At 45.0% G+C, this 17,652-nt stretch overlaps 1 protein-coding gene across 4 annotated transcripts in view; it reads left to right on the top strand.

Moving 5' to 3' along the window:
* Positions 1-17,652, top strand: part of LOC135401517 (uncharacterized) — a 52,038-nt gene that overhangs the window by 31,087 nt on the left and 3,299 nt on the right. For 2 of the 4 annotated variants that reach the window (XM_064633970.1, XM_064633969.1), the window contains exons 7-9: positions 1,651-1,733; positions 3,146-3,327; positions 6,717-7,046. In XM_064633970.1, coding sequence (XP_064490040.1) covers positions 1,651-1,733; positions 3,146-3,327; positions 6,717-6,728 — 277 coding nt within the window. In that variant the 3' untranslated portion in view covers positions 6,729-7,046. Of the gene's footprint in view, positions 1-1,650; positions 1,734-3,145; positions 3,328-6,716; positions 7,047-7,330; positions 7,666-7,903; positions 7,977-9,831; positions 10,144-12,431; positions 12,585-16,372; positions 16,454-17,130; positions 17,252-17,652 lie in introns of those variants that run through there. The other 2 variants (XM_064633971.1, XM_064633972.1) reach the window with 2 other exon arrangements.

The following is a 17,652-nucleotide window of genomic DNA, read 5'->3' as shown; positions in this document are numbered from 1 at the left end:
ATTTCTGAGTACATTTCGTCAAAAAAATTACGTAATTAAACTTACGTTATATAACATTCGCATCAGGAGTTGGCAAAAACCTGGTAAGAACAAATGCCGTTCACTGCATGATTCTAGGTGGTGTAGTTTTTTATTATAATTCAATAACACGTTTTCTGGGACACCCAGTACACTAAAGCTAGGTATTACATGTAGAAAAATATGTCCCCAAAGCCGCTTATATACAAGGACAAGGATCTTCCAGAACAGAGTTGTGGAGTTGCCATTCCGGTATTGGAATGATTCCGGAATCATTCCAGATTTAGCAGAGCCCGGAATGAGATTGGAATGGAATGGTGGAAACTCTCCTAGGAATGGGAATGGAATGGTCTGGGTGCCCCAGTGGCAATTTTGATTTCAACGTGATGGTTTCTGCCCTCGCACCCTTTGCACCGCACCTGCACATGGTCAAGAGTGAAATAACCTTGTCTTTGTGCTTTTTCTGTGCTTAGTAATGTCAATCTCCTCCAGCACTGCTGGACTTGCCAGTATGGTTACCGATCCTTTTCTTTTATTGATGGAATTAACGGAATGGAATTGGGTTGCCAAGCCATTCCAGGAGTGGGAACTGACCATACCTTTTCATCCCGAGGAATTGCAAGGAATGGGATTGGAACGGAATGGGAGACCCCATTCCGCAACTCTGTTTCAGACACTGACACTCTGCGACTCTGCGCCATATTCATGATTTATTTGTTGTTGTTCTGTTCCAAACATTCATCATCCGTGTCTTCATCACTTTTCCATCACATATTGTTGTTGTTGTCGTATTCACGACAAAGTTGTCCGTTGTCATGGCCGGACACCATGCACTTTCGCCTCGCGCAGTTCCCGAAGTCGCCGTATCGACTCGAGGCAACACGTGGATCCATCCAACATCGGTGTTTCGTATGGCCTTATGTCATCAACAATAACCCAACAATGCGAATGAAATGCCCGTAGATAGAGATCTTTTAAGCTATGTGCCTTATTTGTGTTTCCTTCTGCAGACGCTAATTGTTCGTTGGCACTGCACTTAATGGTTACCATCGAACCTGACCACTAATTTATCCAGCGCGAAAGCAATTTAACGTGCATACATATTTATACATATTTCAATATCATTGGTAACCTTAGGTGAAACGAGACCATACTTCCAAGGTACAAAGGTATAAATCCTCCAAGAATAAAGGCGTTAGTTGCTGGTTTGTACTACGTCAGTTTTTCAAGGTATTCACAGTGCGCACCGCTGCCATCGTGATGATGATGATGATGTGAGAAAAAAATGGAAATGTGAGTCCGCTCACTGCGGGACAAGCTAATTTAGGTCTAGTAAAGAAAAAAGAAAAAAATACCGTTTAAAACGACGTGAGCTCTGCTATGCTCTTAACAAGGACTGCCATCGTTGTGGCAACTCTTTGATGCATTTAGTGTAAAAAGAAGTGGACTTCTGTCGTAGACGCTCCAGGACGCGTCTCTGGAGGACTTCGTCCTGTGAGGAACGTCTTTTCCCTAAGGTGCTCTTAAAGGGCCACAGCAAAAAAGATAAACAAAACGGTTCGGGGACGACCTGAGCGCCCCCTGATGCCTGAGATATAATGAACTCGATAACCGTTACTGATTACATTGCAGTGTAAAGCTAAGGGGGATTAACGACGCTGGGTCCACAGATTCCAAGCCTGCCTTCTTCACAGCTGGAAGCCCACCTGGAGCTGGTAAGTCACCCGATTTTTCAAGATGTGAAAATACACTGGTGGATTTACGAGAACTCACTGTGACCCGTCGATGGTTGGACGGTTCAACAGGCCATGAATTTGCGTAAGTGGCCGGAAACATGCAGAGAAATATCTTAACCCTTGCGTGATAAGATGCGCGACAAAAATGAGGAGATGTACTGCCCCCGCAACCTACATGCAAAGTAGCAAACTTTATAGCACGAGTAATACGGTGAAGGTGTCATTACTTCGAAGGAAACAACTTTACCAGGGAATCGAAAGAAACTAAAACAGAATGTTTTATGCCCCATAAAATGGAATAGTTTTTAATATCACGACCCATGTCCACTAATTTGAGCGCTAATTGGACACTCCCTCAATTAATCATATAACTCGTGTTGAACCAATGACTTCCTCACGCCTGCAGCGGCGCAGACAACTCGCTTTTTCGGTGTATACTCTTACATTAGTTTCCCATACTAAATTATCATGTGGTCGAAAGTTACGATTATTGATTCTGGATTCGTGGTGATTTGATTATTTTTAATGCGTTTATTTGTCTTTATTTACTCGCGTGGTGTACATCCAAATAAGTTAGCTAGAGTCACTAAATAAGCTTATTTAGTGAATCTAGTGAATCTTTAGTGAATCTAGGTAGAGCAACTGTCCGGTACGCACGGTCTTGCAGTGGCGTCACTAGGGTATGCGTCACCGGGTGCGGGAGCTCCATCACCCCCCACCCCCACCCCCGCAGTAATGTGTCCCTTTCCCTCCGAAGCAATACACGATATATAAATAGCAGTATCATATCGTACGCAGAAGAAAATCACATGCTCGCCTATACGGCTTCTTACATCGTTTCTGGCGTCACCTCGCTACAGAAAAAGAGCGGAGGCAGCGGTACTGCTGCAGCACGTCACCCCCTTCTGTCGCATCACCCGGTGCGGTCCGCACCCCCAGCACCCCCCTAGTGACGCCACTGCGTTCTTGAACCGCATTGTATATTTTTGGAGTATTTATCACCATGGAAACAGCGTGCATATCTTATTAGTGTAGTATTAAAACCGTAACCACTTTGTCGTTCACTCGTTAAATAGAGCTTTACGTTTTCGATTTTTTTCTTTTTTCTCTGAAAAGGTTTTATTCACAGTGATTACACAGATGAAAATCAATCGCCGTCTATTTACACGAGGGTGGCATGCCTATGCTTTGAAAACGACCTTTCCCCTTGTATTCCTTTCCTTTTTAAGGTGCACGTTTTCAAGCACTGAAGTTGTGCCATTCTTGCTAGAAAGTTGTTTACAGTTTCACCCGGGAGTTAGCAACCTCGACTATGTTTTATTTCCCATTGAATTATTTCCCATTGAATTCTCAGCAAAGGTTGTCTGACCATTATACATGTCGGGTTGCAGCTGGCAGTGGCAGTGGTGTCAGTGGCAAAGGCAGTGATGTCGGTGGCAAAGGCAGTGATGTCGGAGGCAAAGGCAGTGATGTAGGTGGCAAAGGCAGTGACGTCGGTGGCAAAGGCAGTGGCAGAACGACGTGTGGAAGCTCCTCGCTGATCGGTGCTACCACGTTTTTCGTGGTCCTCGCAGTAAGCACATTTTTTAGATACTTCGTCTTTCACCTTTTTCATTTCAAATATGTCCTTCCCTGCCACTTTGTTTTTCATTGCAATAAAAACTTATCGGATTAAAATATATGAAAAGATATTCTAGATCACAGACAATTAACCTGCTAATTTACAAAAGCGATAATCAGCTTCACGACCTTTTCCTCATCTAACGATGCAGTCTCGTTGATTGCGAGTTGTTTGTAATTGGTATGTAACTACATATTACACATAATAATGTAAACAAAATAAATGCGTGCGTACCAAAAATGTACAGCTCAGTGGCTACACTGCAACACATCAATTCACCAAAGCCATGCATTACAGTTATTTTTGTAGGCATCCTTCAATGTGTGCGTACCTTCCATCGATATCTGTATATCAGAGACAAAAAAGGCATATGCCAATCACTTCGTCAGGTCCCCGCCTACTGATCATAAGGTTGTGGGTTCAAACCCTGCCCCAGACTCCTGCTGAAATTCCTTAGACATGTCCTTCTCCTACACTCTTAAAAATGAACTTCACCGCATAGCACGCTCCTAGCCAACTACCACCTCGAATGATATCGTTATCTGCCCTGATTTGTTGAAAACAGGAGGCGTACGCCTTTTTTGTGACAATTATGAACAGCATAAGTGTCACAAAAATGGCGTACGCCTCCCGTTTTCCACAAATCAGGGCAGATAACGATATCATTCGAGGTGATAGTTGGCTAGGAGCGTGCTATGCGGTGAAGTTCATTTTTAAGAGTGTAAGTGCCGCACGGTTCTGTACTCAAAAGATATCAGTGGCAATCTGCACCTGCAACCTGCTCCGGGACCAACCTGTGAGACCCTAATTAACACACGAATCGCTGCAAAAATCTTATACGCTGCGACAGCGAAGGAGAATGGTAGTCATAAAACATTTGTGTATTAATCTCTGAAAATACGCATTATGGTGGCAGTGGCTTCTTTGAAAACAGACACCGCGTTTGTCGCAAGTGCTTACAACACATATGTGCGCCCTGCGAATGTACTAGCTGCTTGGATAACAATAATAAGAGAGTTAGCCTCACCATAGCATAACATAGCATGGCATGCTATAACATCTTAGCATATCATCAGCTCCAGTGGCTGTGTGATTGCTGCTATCGTCTTAGTTTTGTGCGGCATATCTTTTTAGCACATAAGTGCACTCTACACTCTAAAAACGAAACTTCACCGCATAGCACGCTGTGCGCTAATCATTGCCACGAATGATAGGGTTATCGCTTCTGATCCGAATAGAGAAGGGGGCGTACGCCTTTTTGTGGCAATTAGGATATATGAAAATTGCCACGAAAAGGCGTACGCCCCCTCTCTCGTCCAATCACAAGCGGTAGCTCTATTATTCGTGGCAATGGTTGGGCGCACAGCGTGCTATGCGGTGAAGTTCTGTTTTTAGAGTATGGGGTTTATTGCAATGGCATTTGTGTCAGCTCAGACACATAACAACCAACGATGACATTCAGCATGTGCGCCGCTGTTACCAACATCCACACTCTTAAAAATGGACTTCACCACATAGCACTCTCCTCGCCAACCATCATCCCGAATGACAACGTTCTCGCCCCTGATTTGTTGAAAACGGGAGGAGGAGCCTATTTTGTGCCGTGCATAATGGCACAAAATATGCTCCTCCTGCCGTTTTCAGCAAATCAGGGGCGAGAACGTTGTCATTCGGGATGATGGTTGGCTAGGAGCGTGCTATGTGGTGAAGCTCATTTCTAAGAGTGCACGAACACACAAGGGGCTAACGTATATGAACGATGGGATAGCACACATGAAGGCGGGACAATCCACGATTCTTGATAACCAACCAGTGCACGCATAAGCAAAATTGCCTGCTAGCCCGAGAATCGAAAGATACGTAAACAAATTATTGAAAGCTACTGAAGGAAGCGCCACCTGGAGCAACCCGACTCTGCCGAGTGCTCCGTTATTGGCACACATGATATAAAGCGATAGTGCACACAGGAAGCACTGTAACAAATACGAGTGTAACAACACTTACCAATATCCGAGATCAGTCTGCAAATTTGTGCGCCTTAGCTAGGTTAGCACGCGTGGGAAAACCAATGCACGGAGGAAGCACAGTAACCAGTACACATGAAAAGTGCGAGCCAGCACGAGTAGTCCGACGATAGTAAAACATAACGGAAAGATAATCAAGAGCGGATAAAGCACCTATAACAGACTTGCGACCATGCAGGAAAATCTTGGTAGAGCTATCAAATTAACGAGAGGACAAAGTTTGCTGCATAATAATAATGTATATTATTGGGAATACAAGCTGTGTCAGCCGAATAACAGCAGAAATGGCTCATAGAGGGACAGCATAGCCTTGTTTAACTTTCATTATGTTCATTCCCTTTCCACGCTTTTGTGAATGATGACTGTGATTACATACTAAAGTTTTATTTTATACTTTTGCCGGCTTGCAAACCGATAAACCATAAAATTGGAAGATCTCAGTACCGGCGTCGAGGCTATGCGAAACCGAAACTCTGATAGGATGTTTTTGTCTGCTCCTGGAAATGAAGAAAGAACGGGCGAGGCGTTGAAACGTACGGCTTCCAAAGCTTTACTATCGATGCGACAGTATTACGGGAAGTACTGAAGCAATACTAAGCTTTAGCTCTCTGTGCATGTAATGCATACATGTGTATATGTATGTGCATAGTATTTCTGTCCTCCGCTATATACTCGTAATACTCTAAAGTATTACAGTTATAGTATTACAATACAAAGTATTACTATTACTGTCAACCACTGCAGAGGATACATTACCCACTGAACAGAACCTATGTAGGAAGAGAGATAACAAAGCACGGCAGTATTATGTGATTGGGATATAGCGTCCCTGTTTGCTTCCCTTTATGGCTATCTGCTCCTGCCCTTTCGCTTCCCGGAGGAAATACACGCTCCACGCGAAGATGGCTCCGGAGAATACAGCGTTCAAAACTGGGATGAAATAGTGAGATGAGATAGGATTACCGCCAGAGAAACCAAGGGGCATCTAGTTCACAAACAACAACGCATTTATTCACGTACCGTGACAACAGGCAAACACTGCACGTCCGCTCCCCAAACAGTCAACCGAACCGCTCCCAGACGATAGTAGAAAGAAGACCCCGCTGCTGACGACCTCGCGGCCTCGTTGATGGCCACATAAGCAAAAGATAAGATACAAATGGAACCTCTTTTAGTATGATGATACTGGAAACGTTTGAGAGACTACCCTTGACTGCACCTCTTGATTTCTTTCTTCCTTTTTCATTTTATTAACTGCCTGAATAGGATTATGTCGTAGCTGGACAGTTATTTTATTCATTCCATTACTAATTGCAGATGACGAAGTAATCACACCTGTGTTGGTAGGACCCTACTAAAGGAGACCTCTGACTGCAACCTGGATCACGGCATTCAAGAATTTGCACTGAAAGATGCACAAATGGCTGCGCATCAGAACTCCTCTGATGATCGCGAGGCATGCCATGTCTGTGGGGCTCTTTACCGGGGTGGCAAACCTTGAACAAAATTAGGAAAATTATTGTGCACAAAAAATACCACCATTTTGATACGGAAATGTTTACCATTTGAGTCACCCCTACAGGTATTGTGACCGTTTGTACAAGTGAAGTTGATGGTCATGTAATAAAGAAAAGAAAGTAACATTTACATTCAATAAACACATCTGACGATTAGTTGCACCAACATAAACCTGCAATCCCATTTTTACATCTGCAAACAGCAACAACACCCAGTGGGTATTGCGGTAGTGAGCCACAACTCGGAAGACAAATTTCCCCAAGTCATCGTCACCATTATATTTGCTGTTGTTGCTCAATGGCAATGGGTCAGTCATGGACGGTACATGTAGTGATTAGATACGCTATCAGGAGGCCCACTTCAAGCCCACGTCAAGCCCACTTCAACGAAAATGTGCGAAAGATATTGGCGACTGATCTATCGGGACGACAACGCATCACGACTGATCTTTATACCACAGTCTATTGCGTCTGATGATTGTGCCCTTATAGCGATCACCTATCGTGCGTACTTCATAAGGCTCATTTCGCGCTAACATTTTTCTCGGCCGTGCTTTCAACGGAGCCAGACCGGGTCCATTGGAAGCTACGGAGCTCGACTGCCTTCAGGTTCTATTTTGGAAGAAAACGCAGGAGAGATACGGTAGTGTGAAACCGGCGCAAGGCTAGTTGGAAGTTGGCCTTCCTGGAAGGCAAAGAGACGCACAAAAATGTATAGGATATCAATTTGGTCAGGCCTCTTACTCACGGTAAGTCTACTTTGCGATCTAGAATGGCTCACTGCGGTTCGGAAGGTTGTGCCGATATAATCGTCAGAATAGAAGCACAGTGCTTTGGGTCGTACGCTGCTGATAAATTACAATTCCACTCTAGCTACAAAGTAATATATGTACTTCAGAAAAATATGTTCCATAGTTTAAAGATATAGTGGCCCTGGAGCACAGCCTCGAAGTGTACAGCAAAACTATTATGCTTATCTTGTTCCAGGTCTACATGACAATCGGTTCATGTGTAGAAGTACGGTTGCAGAAGCGGGAAGCGGATATCTATGCCAAATGTCGTACGTACGATAGACGTTTTAGGCTTAGGTGACGTGTCCTGTAGCTTCGTATAGTATTTTCTTCAAAGGTCCTCTACTGTATATACTTCTAGGTTATCGTTTTGTATACGTCATGTCTCGGTTATCTGGGGTTCAGATATCCGGAAAACTCGATATCCGGACAACCCATCCAGGCTACATTCCCGGGAACGAACTGCAACCCTCGGTTATCCGGAATTCGTTGTTCGCATCCGGACAGCAAGTACGGGGACCAATCTTCCAGTACTTGGGCCATTCTGATTCACGTATCCGGAAAAGTGTCAACGTCTTCTGTCCCTAGCATGTGCTGTGTTCACATTGTTCCGAAAAAGGGTCACATCTCGCCGGAGCATTCTATACCGTTTGACTCCCTTTTGTTTTCGAGCTCACTGTAGAGCTGCGAGACCATAAGCGGAGTAGGTGCCCTGTAGACACAGAAGCCCACATGCGAATGTAAGCGTCCCCAGGCCGTCCGAAAGCATCACCTGTCTTTTAGCCAATGCAAAAGAAAATTGCAAAGAAATACAAAACCAAGTACCCAACTTTCTGAGATATTGCCCTTTCTGCAGAGTGACGCAGGAGTGGCTGTGGTAAAAATTCTGTCGCACGTGTGCCTACTAATTTCGAAGTGATGTGATGTGATAAACGAAAAAAAATGCGATATGGGAAAAAATGGGGATGTGAGTTTCGACGAAGTCGAACTGGCTACCCGAGTACCCTTACATACAGAGGGTACAAACGGATGATGAGAAGATGAAACAAATAAGGAGATGATGCCCTGACAAGAACATAATGGAGCTAGATATGTAGTTCGACCAAGTTTCGACCAAGTTGTTGAGTTTCGAATAAATTTCGACCAAGTGAGAGTAAAATGACGGAATCGCTGGGGACACACACAGGACACATCACACATTCAGCGTGTCATAGAATCTCCATAAGCCCGGTTGTCTGCAGAAAGTCTCCAAGTGCCGCCTTGTCGGACAACGGAGGACCAAACATGCAGTTTCGCGATGTCGAAGGCTCAGGAGTCCAAACGGTCTCTAATGCCCTTCGAGCATCAGTTCAGCACTAATTTCATGCAGCTCATTGCGCATCAGTTTTTGAAGTAACCATCGTTTGAAGTGCCATGCAAAAAAAGACTTCGTGTTGTGCCTGTCCCTTCGTGTTCCTTAGTCTCGGGGTTTTTACTTGATGCATCATCTTCATCAGCTCGCTTGCTTCCTAGCCATTTTTTCATCTTTTCCTTGTTTCTTTTTCTGGAGCTATAAAGAGGTCTCCCAAAATTTCCGAATTTCTCCGGAAGTTTTCTTCGTTCAGTTATCTGGAAATTCGATATCCGGAGGAGAGGGGACGACTCCAGGAGTGCCCAGATAATCGAGACATGACTGTGGTGCATTAAAGTGGTGTATGACCGCTGCTATGGGCTCGGTCGGTGTTCTTAACGCTGATAACATCATTTAACATCGAATATGTGAGAAGAATTATCAAAAAGACTTTAACATCCCATTCTCAAGAAATCAGAACACGCACCCATTCTGAATGGTGATTGGCGCCGAGCGTGTCATGCTACGGAGTTGGCAATAGGCCATATGAAAAATTTCCAGGGGGCAGCACGGCAGGGCGTGCCGGGAAATGCTGTGCAAAACTACAGCGATTTGCTATCGTCTCCGATCGCCGTCGTCGTACTGGTGTATGCACCGTCGCTGTAGTTCTGCACAGCATTTCCCGGCATGCCCTCCACGGCGCGCGCTGCTCCCTGGAACTTTTGCAAATGGCCTATTAAGGATGTGAATCCATAGACCACAGCCGTACATGCATATCGCTACATTTCTTGCAGTTCCCGCACTCCTTGAGGACGTGCAGCACGTCGCTGCGGCTATTCAAATCACTCTCATTCCGCCGCGCTTCTCCCCTGAGGAAGAGTGTGTGCTTAAAGGGGAGTACGCGTACATGGTCTCGTATGCAAAGGAAGGCGAAGAACCGCAACGCTGGAAACCTCCAGGCACTGAAGGACCCATAGTCCTCCGTAACCTCAAGCCCTCGACAGCGTACAGAATAACGGTAGCCATGAGCTACCACTACACCAGCACAAATCAGGCGAAGGAAACACCAGACTTCCTAATTGAGACGAAAACCACGAACCTCGCAGGTGAAATTATTTATGTGCACTTCCGCACAATGTCTTGGTTACCTGTAAAGTTTACGTTATTTTGAAACCGGGATATCAAACAGTAAGTGCTGTGATAAAGTGCGTTCTCTTGTGCCATATACTGTCGTCTGCTAGAGTAATGGACCTTTTTCACAACGCTTCTGTGCAGGCTTTGTGGCACTGACGGAAGAGGGTTCCATAGATGTCCAATAGATGGCACCGGCTGTAGGGCTCTAGCCGGCTGTGCTTTGGCGCACCGATTGTGTTTCTCTTCACAGTCGCCAGGATACGAAGCGAGTGTGAAAAAGGGCCATCCGCCGTGTAGCGACCTATACTACTGTAATAGACACTCTAAGAAAAACGGGCATAAATTGGGGAACAATTACAGCTTCTGGTCTCCTATAGACGTGCATTAACTCCCTGTCTCATATTATACTCCTGATGATCCTGAAATTTCCTCCGCAGCACTGCAAACGCTCCCGAAGCCTTAATTCTCAGGGGCAATTCGTTCCGGAAGCGATTAATGGTTCTGGCAATGCACCCTGTCTGATATACGGTTCCTAAATAACTAAAATTATTTTGTCATTTTGTCTCATTGTCTCATTTTGTCTTATAGCACAGTTATAACTGTGGTGTTTTTGACAGGAATTATAACAATGCGGAACTTTTTTCTCTCATGTATTCGGTAGGCCCCAGTTAATCGTTTTCTTTCCGTGCCCGTTTATTACGCCATTTTATCACCGTTCTACGTAGACTTCGCCTCCATGTGGCTTTCATCCCACAATTCAAGTGCATGATCACATGCTGTGACACAAGCATCTGCTCCACCTGCGGTGTCGTGGCGAACACCCAGAACATTCTTACGGAATGTGCACTCTACTGCCCGCAAAGATGGATACAGTGCGTGACAGCCGGTATCGGCAAGTGACCGCGCAATTTAGCTGCACTCATTGGCCCCTACAGTGTTAAAACAGAACTTCATCACATAGCACGCTGCTACACTCTTTAAAATGAACTTCACCGCATAGCACGCTCCTAACCAACCATAATATCGAATGATATCGTTATCTGCCCCGATTTGTTGAAAACGGTAGGCGTACGCCTTTTTTGTGACAATTATGAGCAGCATAAGTGTCACAAAAAAGGCGTACGCCTCCCGTTTTCAACAAATCGGGGCAGATAACGATATCATTCGATATTATGGTTGGCTAGGAGCGTGCTATGCGGTGAAGTTCATTTTTAAGAGTGTAGCTAACCATCATTCCGAATAATATTCTGTGTCCTGACTTGTTCAAAACAGGGGGGAGGCGCCAATCTGGGACAAGATAATCTGTCCCAGATAGGCGCCGCCTTACATTTTCAACAAATCAATACACAGAATGATATCATTCGGACTGATGGTTGACTACACTCTTAGAAATGAACTTCACCACATAGCACGCTCCTAGCCAACCATCATCCCGAATGACAACGTTCTCGCCCCTGATTTGTTGAAAACGGGAGGAGGAGTCTATTTTGTGCCATTATGTACGGCACAAAATAGGCTCCTCCTCCCGTTTTCAACAAATCTGGGGCGAGAACGTTGTCATTCGGGATGATGGTTGGCTAGGAGCGTGCTATGTGGTGAAGTTCATTTTTAAGAGTGTAGAAGCGTGCTAAGTGGCGAAGTTCTGTTTTTAGCACTGTATAACGATCCTGTGCTCCATCGTCGGGTCCTTCACGGACTTCCTGTCGTCCACTGGATTCCTGCAGACTCTTTAATTATCCAGACTCCTTAATCGCGTGTTCTTGAGCTTACTTCGCTATGGGGAGTGCTGAAATAAAGGGAAAGCATGTGATATCAAGGCACTATGTGACTAAGTGTGTTTCGTCCGTGCGATCATAACAGATAAAGGGCGCATATCAGTCAGATGAGCGGAGTAGGGACTTGCGTAGCCTGTCTGACGCTACTTACTTTTTCTTCCACTCCCCGTTGTAAGCTCAAGAACACTTACACTAGTGTCCACTACGGTTCCCAAAAAGGGTAGTACCCATTTTAATGCCGATGGCGTCTTCCTTTAGAAGTAATGTCTTTCACGAAACTCGTTTGAATTTTTATTTAAATAATGAGCGCCTCCCACACATTCACACAGCGCGCAGCCTGTAGGCGGTACCGGACAGATACTTGTAAAAAAAAAAAAGAAAGTCCTTCGATTGGTGCACCCGTTCGCGAATTATTTATCCCGGGGTTTTAACTGAGGTACCCTGTATACAGGTCATAATTTACCAGTAATTCTGTGCCTATTCAGTTCCTCCGCCGCCGACTACGGAAATCAAACTGGTGGATTCCTCCCTGCTGAACAAGACCCAGCAGATGTATGAATTTCCTTACAACATCTTCAGTGACGCCAACGGGATGCTCGAAGGCGTCCGTACACTCGTGGCACAGGACACGGAAATAGGTGAGTAAATCTATAATCAGTCCATGATGAAACAAGCATGAGCATGTGGGCTACACGAATTAAACGAAAATGCACGACGAGCCCAATGTAGCCTATATGCTCAGGCTCGTTTCATCATGGACTTCGTCCACCACCTAGTCAGTGTTCGTGGTACTTTACCACAACCGCAAGTCGTGCCACGTGATATTGAACATAGCTGGAGCAGGCAAGCTAGTCGTGTTGTTGTCCCCATGAAGGCGCAGCCTGTGTCAACGCCATCTAGATGCAGAAGGCAGGGGGCTTATTACCTCCTCGCCCTCCTTTATGACCTGTTTTGACTATTTCCTCGTTTCCAGCCATAAATTGATTTTTTGTGAATATGCCTCCTTTATGCACTACTGTGGGTACTACTTCCTGCGTAATTTATTACCTTGTAAGAATACAGCAAGTACACTGTTCCCTGGTTACGAACCGAGTGAGGCTCGTGCCCCGTTCCTCGGCTTCTTTATTGTCTCCCTGGTACCCTACATAGGCCCCGGGTCTTGAAGCTCATCCCTCCTGGGATGATATTTGGAGACATTCCTTATAGCGGCTATGTGCATATCATTGTCTGGTGTGGTATCGGACAGTCTTTAAGATACCGTTCTTTGGTGCCGTTCGTACGACGGTGTAAGGACCTTGTGGTTATCCTCGCGTACCAGGCAGAGGTTTCTGCACGAGAATAAGATCTCCTATGGCGATGGCTGGGATCTGGCGACTGTGACGGCGGTCAAAGTCTTTCTTCATGGCCATCCTATACTTTTCTGTTTCAACAGTGGTCTTGCGTTGTTCTTGTAAGGTGAGGTACTGGTCGGCATGGAGAATGGGTGGTGTACCATGCAGAGAAAAGTATGGTGTACATCCTAAGGCTTTGTTGTGGGAACGGTTGTGATGGTGTGTGGCTGCTCCTAAGCATGATTTCCAGCCTCCAGGGAAGTCCGGGTACATGCGTATGTATTGTTTGATGTCGCGAATAGCACGTTCAGCCATTCCGTCTGCCGCGGGATGATATGGGGCTGTAAACTTAAGTTGTATGTTCTTGCTCTGGGCCCATATGGCTAAGCGCTTGCTGGTAAATCCAGGGCTATTATCGCACACGATTGTCTTGGCATTTTTAAAGATATTCCGCTCCATCATTGCAATTATGCTTGTGGCATCTTCGCCACTTGGGCGAGTGTTGACCATGCGTGTGTGCTCGTCGATAGCTAACAGAAATGACTGAGTTTTCCGTATTCCTTCAGACTTCTTTCGAAGTTCGGCGAAGTCGAGGTGAATAACCTCCAAGGGCACTGAGGAGTGTTGTGGCAATATCATTCGGTCTGCCGTTTGACGATACTTGAGCTTGGTTCTTTGACACACGTCACAGGAATTGATGTAATCTTTGACATGCTGTTTCATGTGGGGCCACGTGCAGCGCTTACATAGCTTGCGGTACGTTCTTAATATGCCATCATGCCCACCTGACTCCGGGCTGTCGTGGTAGAGCTGGAGGATTCTTCGTGTCATGGTAGGAGGTACTTTGTATCTGCTGCCTTCCTGTGTTAGGGGTTGAGTGCCTTACCATAACTGCGAGTCACAAAAGGAAGCAGCAGCGAGGTCTTCGAGACCCAGTCGGGACATGGCGTCTGCGTCCACGAGAGCTGTTCCTGGCTTGTAATGTACTTGCATATCGAAGTGCTGTAATTCTGAAGTCCATCAAGCAAGGCGGCCCTTGAGGTCAGCAGATCCGAGTATGTGAGTGATCGGCTGATGGTCTGTGAACAGCTTGAATGTTCTTTCATGCAGGAAGGTGCAGAAATATCTAGTTGCCTTGATTACGGCAAGTAGTTTTTTTTCCGTAGTGCTGTAATTAAGCTCGGTATCGTTGAAGGTATACTGCTACCCTATAACGGTGAGTTGTTGGGGTGTTGGTCTCGTGATGTCGCGCTGGTAGAGGACAGCACCCGTGCCGTACTGGGAGCCATCAGTGTGTAACACAAAGGGTAAGGGGAAGTCTGGCAGGTCCAAAACAGGGTTGGAGGAAATTCTGTGCAAGATGTCCTGGTAAGCACTTTCACACTCTGGTGTCCAAATGAATTGAGTTTCTTTCTCGCAGCATAACCTTGTATAAAGGCACGGAAGTGACCTGCGAGTCCTAGAAATACCCTCAGTGAGTGGACATCGTGCGGAGTCTTCATATGTTTGATTTTGTCTACTGACTCCTCCTTTGTAGTTTTTGTCTTCCCGTTAATGCGCCGTCCTACACTCTTAAAAATGAACTTCACCGCATAGCACGCTCCTAGCCAACCGTCATCTCGAATGATATCGTTACCTGCACTGATTTGTTGAAAACGGGAGGCGTACGCCTTTTTTGTGACACTTATGCTGTTCATAATTGTCACAAAAAGGCGTACGCCTCCCGTTTTCAACAAATCAGTGCAGGTAACGATATCATTCGAGATGATGGTTGGCTAGAGAGCGTGCTATGCGGTGAAGTTCTGTTTTTAGAGTGTAGGAAAACAACGGAAGACTGGAAACAAACGCTTTTTTTTTTTTTTTCGTTGATCCTGAGGTTTGCCTCGCGTAGCGCTTGCAGGACTAGGTGAAGATGTTGACAGTGTTCTTCCATGGACCTAGAGTAGATGAGGATGTCATCGATGTAGACATGTACAAATTTCCCAATGAACGGTTGGAGTACGGCTGTCATCATCTTTTGAAACCAGACAGACGAGTTTTTCCAACCGAATAGAAGACGATTGTATTCATACGAGTCCAATGGTGTGACAAACGCCGTGTATTTTTTTGTGTCCTCCGTTAATGGTATTTGCCAAAATCCCTTGCACAGATCTATGCACGACTGGAAAAAATGGGACAGCCAAACTCTAGGATAGGGCGTACGTACATCTTGTAAATATGCAAGAGCGCCGGACGGCGGAAGCCAGATCGCGTGTTGATGAAAGAGGCTTACTGGTCCCTAGTCTCGGGGTTTTACATCATGCATCATCTTCACCAGTACGCTTGCTTACTAGCATTGTTATTACTTTTTTTTGTTTGTTTCATTATCGTCATTGTCTCCCAAACGCGTGCCGCCGGCCAGAGTCGGTATGCACCATAGCATGGCTGAGGTAACACTTCCTTGAGTTTGATAAGAAAGAAAGACATAAAAGACAAAAGGGCGATTTAGGGGAAATGCGAGAGATACACGTTAGCATTAATTTGATTAACCTTTAATTAGCATCAATTACTTCGAGGTATCCTTTAATTATCCTTTAGTTGCCGAAGGTAACGTCAGGTTACCTTAGATAAGCTTCAACTTCATTCAATTCCCTTTAATTACGTTTACTTGTTCTAATTACTCTCAATTCCCCTTTAATTCATGTTAATTACCTTCCATTACATTTAATTACCTGCGGCTACCTTCGGGAATCTTTCATCCAATTTTTATCTTAATTACATATAGCTTACATATATACATTCGTTACCTTTAAACATAACTTCCTCGCTTTAGTTACCTTTAATGACTCTTGCCTCTTACTCTTAATTACCTTCAACTACATCAATGCAATATCATTTACCTTCAAAACAAAACAGAAAGACACATAAGACAAAATATGACGTGACACTGTGCAGAACAATGTCATTGGAAAGCTTTGAGGCCTGCGAAGTTGGTACTAGCTTTATAGTTGGCCAGTCTTATTAGTATAGCTGTTTTCTTTCAAAGTACAAGTGCTGTGGTATACCTGTACCAGTGTAAAAGCCTAAGCAAGTGGTTCTGTATTGTTGTTGAGCAGATAAGTGCGAGCAGCCAGTTACGTGGAAAGAAGCCCATTCGCAGTCCCCCATCAAGTGTTACAATGCCGGACGTGACGACCGTAAGTGTAGCTGAATTGCATTCCAACTCATTCTCAAGAAACTGATAAAAGTCATGGTTGATGTTCTCTCCAGCATATTTGCTATGAATTGTTGCGACGACGCGTCACATTTCCTCTTCGCTTCCAGCTATATGGTAAAGAGGACGGAAGTCAATCAAAACGGTGTTAGAAAGACACACACACACACATAAAGAGACGATGATGAGATGGAGCTGATGCCAGCCAGCAGGCTGGGCGTTGCTCCAGTGTCATTTGCAGATATTTAAAAACATTTATACGTGAACGAACGCATATAGGAACAAAGTTCAATGGGTGTGAGTTCCGAAGACTAGACGGCCGTGCAAACGTAAAGTCAAGTCCATGGCGTATGTTAATCTGTTTATCAACTATTAACTGCAAAATTTTTTACCTTTCAAGGGCACGCCTCTGCCGCAACGGATCCAAACCCAATGAACTCAGTGCGGAAGATGGAGGAAACTGACTGTCGTAACGTTTCATAAGAAGTTTAAATGCCTTACTTTGAATCGATTCCCGAACACTAATGTCAATATTGAAATGAAGCAAGAAGGCGTCACTCGATTTTGATTTTTTTTATTTATTTATTCATTTATTTATTTCCTAATTACTTTCACATGTGCTTGGTATAGTGCAACATCCTTGTACCTGTCGTTTTACAGGGCTTAATTCAGGTTGCAAATTGAAGCATCCTACGGTGACATGCGTGTTGGGTTTTCAAGAAGAAGAAGAATGCGGTGACCGTATATGCAATGGACCACTGACGCCTGGCGTCAAGTACGGGTAAGCTTCCCTTTGAACTTGCACCAATTGCTCTACTTAGTGCCTGGTGATCATGGGGCGAAAACGTGAGATTCATTCATCGTTCCCGTGGTGTATCGCCCGTAGGAAAGTTCAGGGGACTTACAGGGGACCTCGCTTCGTCGATCAAGACGTTACGTTGTCTTGTCAGGCTCGGCACCTGCGCCAGGGGTGTAAGGGATAGCGACACGACTGTCGTCTTCGTACACTGCCTCATGGACTCTCCTTTCTCCTTCTCCTTTTCTTTCCCTCTTTTTCTTTTCTACCCCCATTTTCCGTTTTTTTAATAGCAAGGAGACCTCCGCCCGGCTGACTTTTCCTTTCTTTTTTCTTAATAAACATATCTCCTCCCCCTCAAGTTTTAATGTAGCGTCGATAACGTC

The sequence above is a fragment of the Ornithodoros turicata genome, chromosome 7 (genome assembly GCF_037126465.1).
Source record: "Ornithodoros turicata isolate Travis chromosome 7, ASM3712646v1, whole genome shotgun sequence".
Lineage (NCBI taxonomy): Eukaryota > Metazoa > Arthropoda > Arachnida > Ixodida > Argasidae > Ornithodoros > Ornithodoros turicata.
This window is presented reverse-complemented; position numbering and strand designations above follow the sequence as displayed.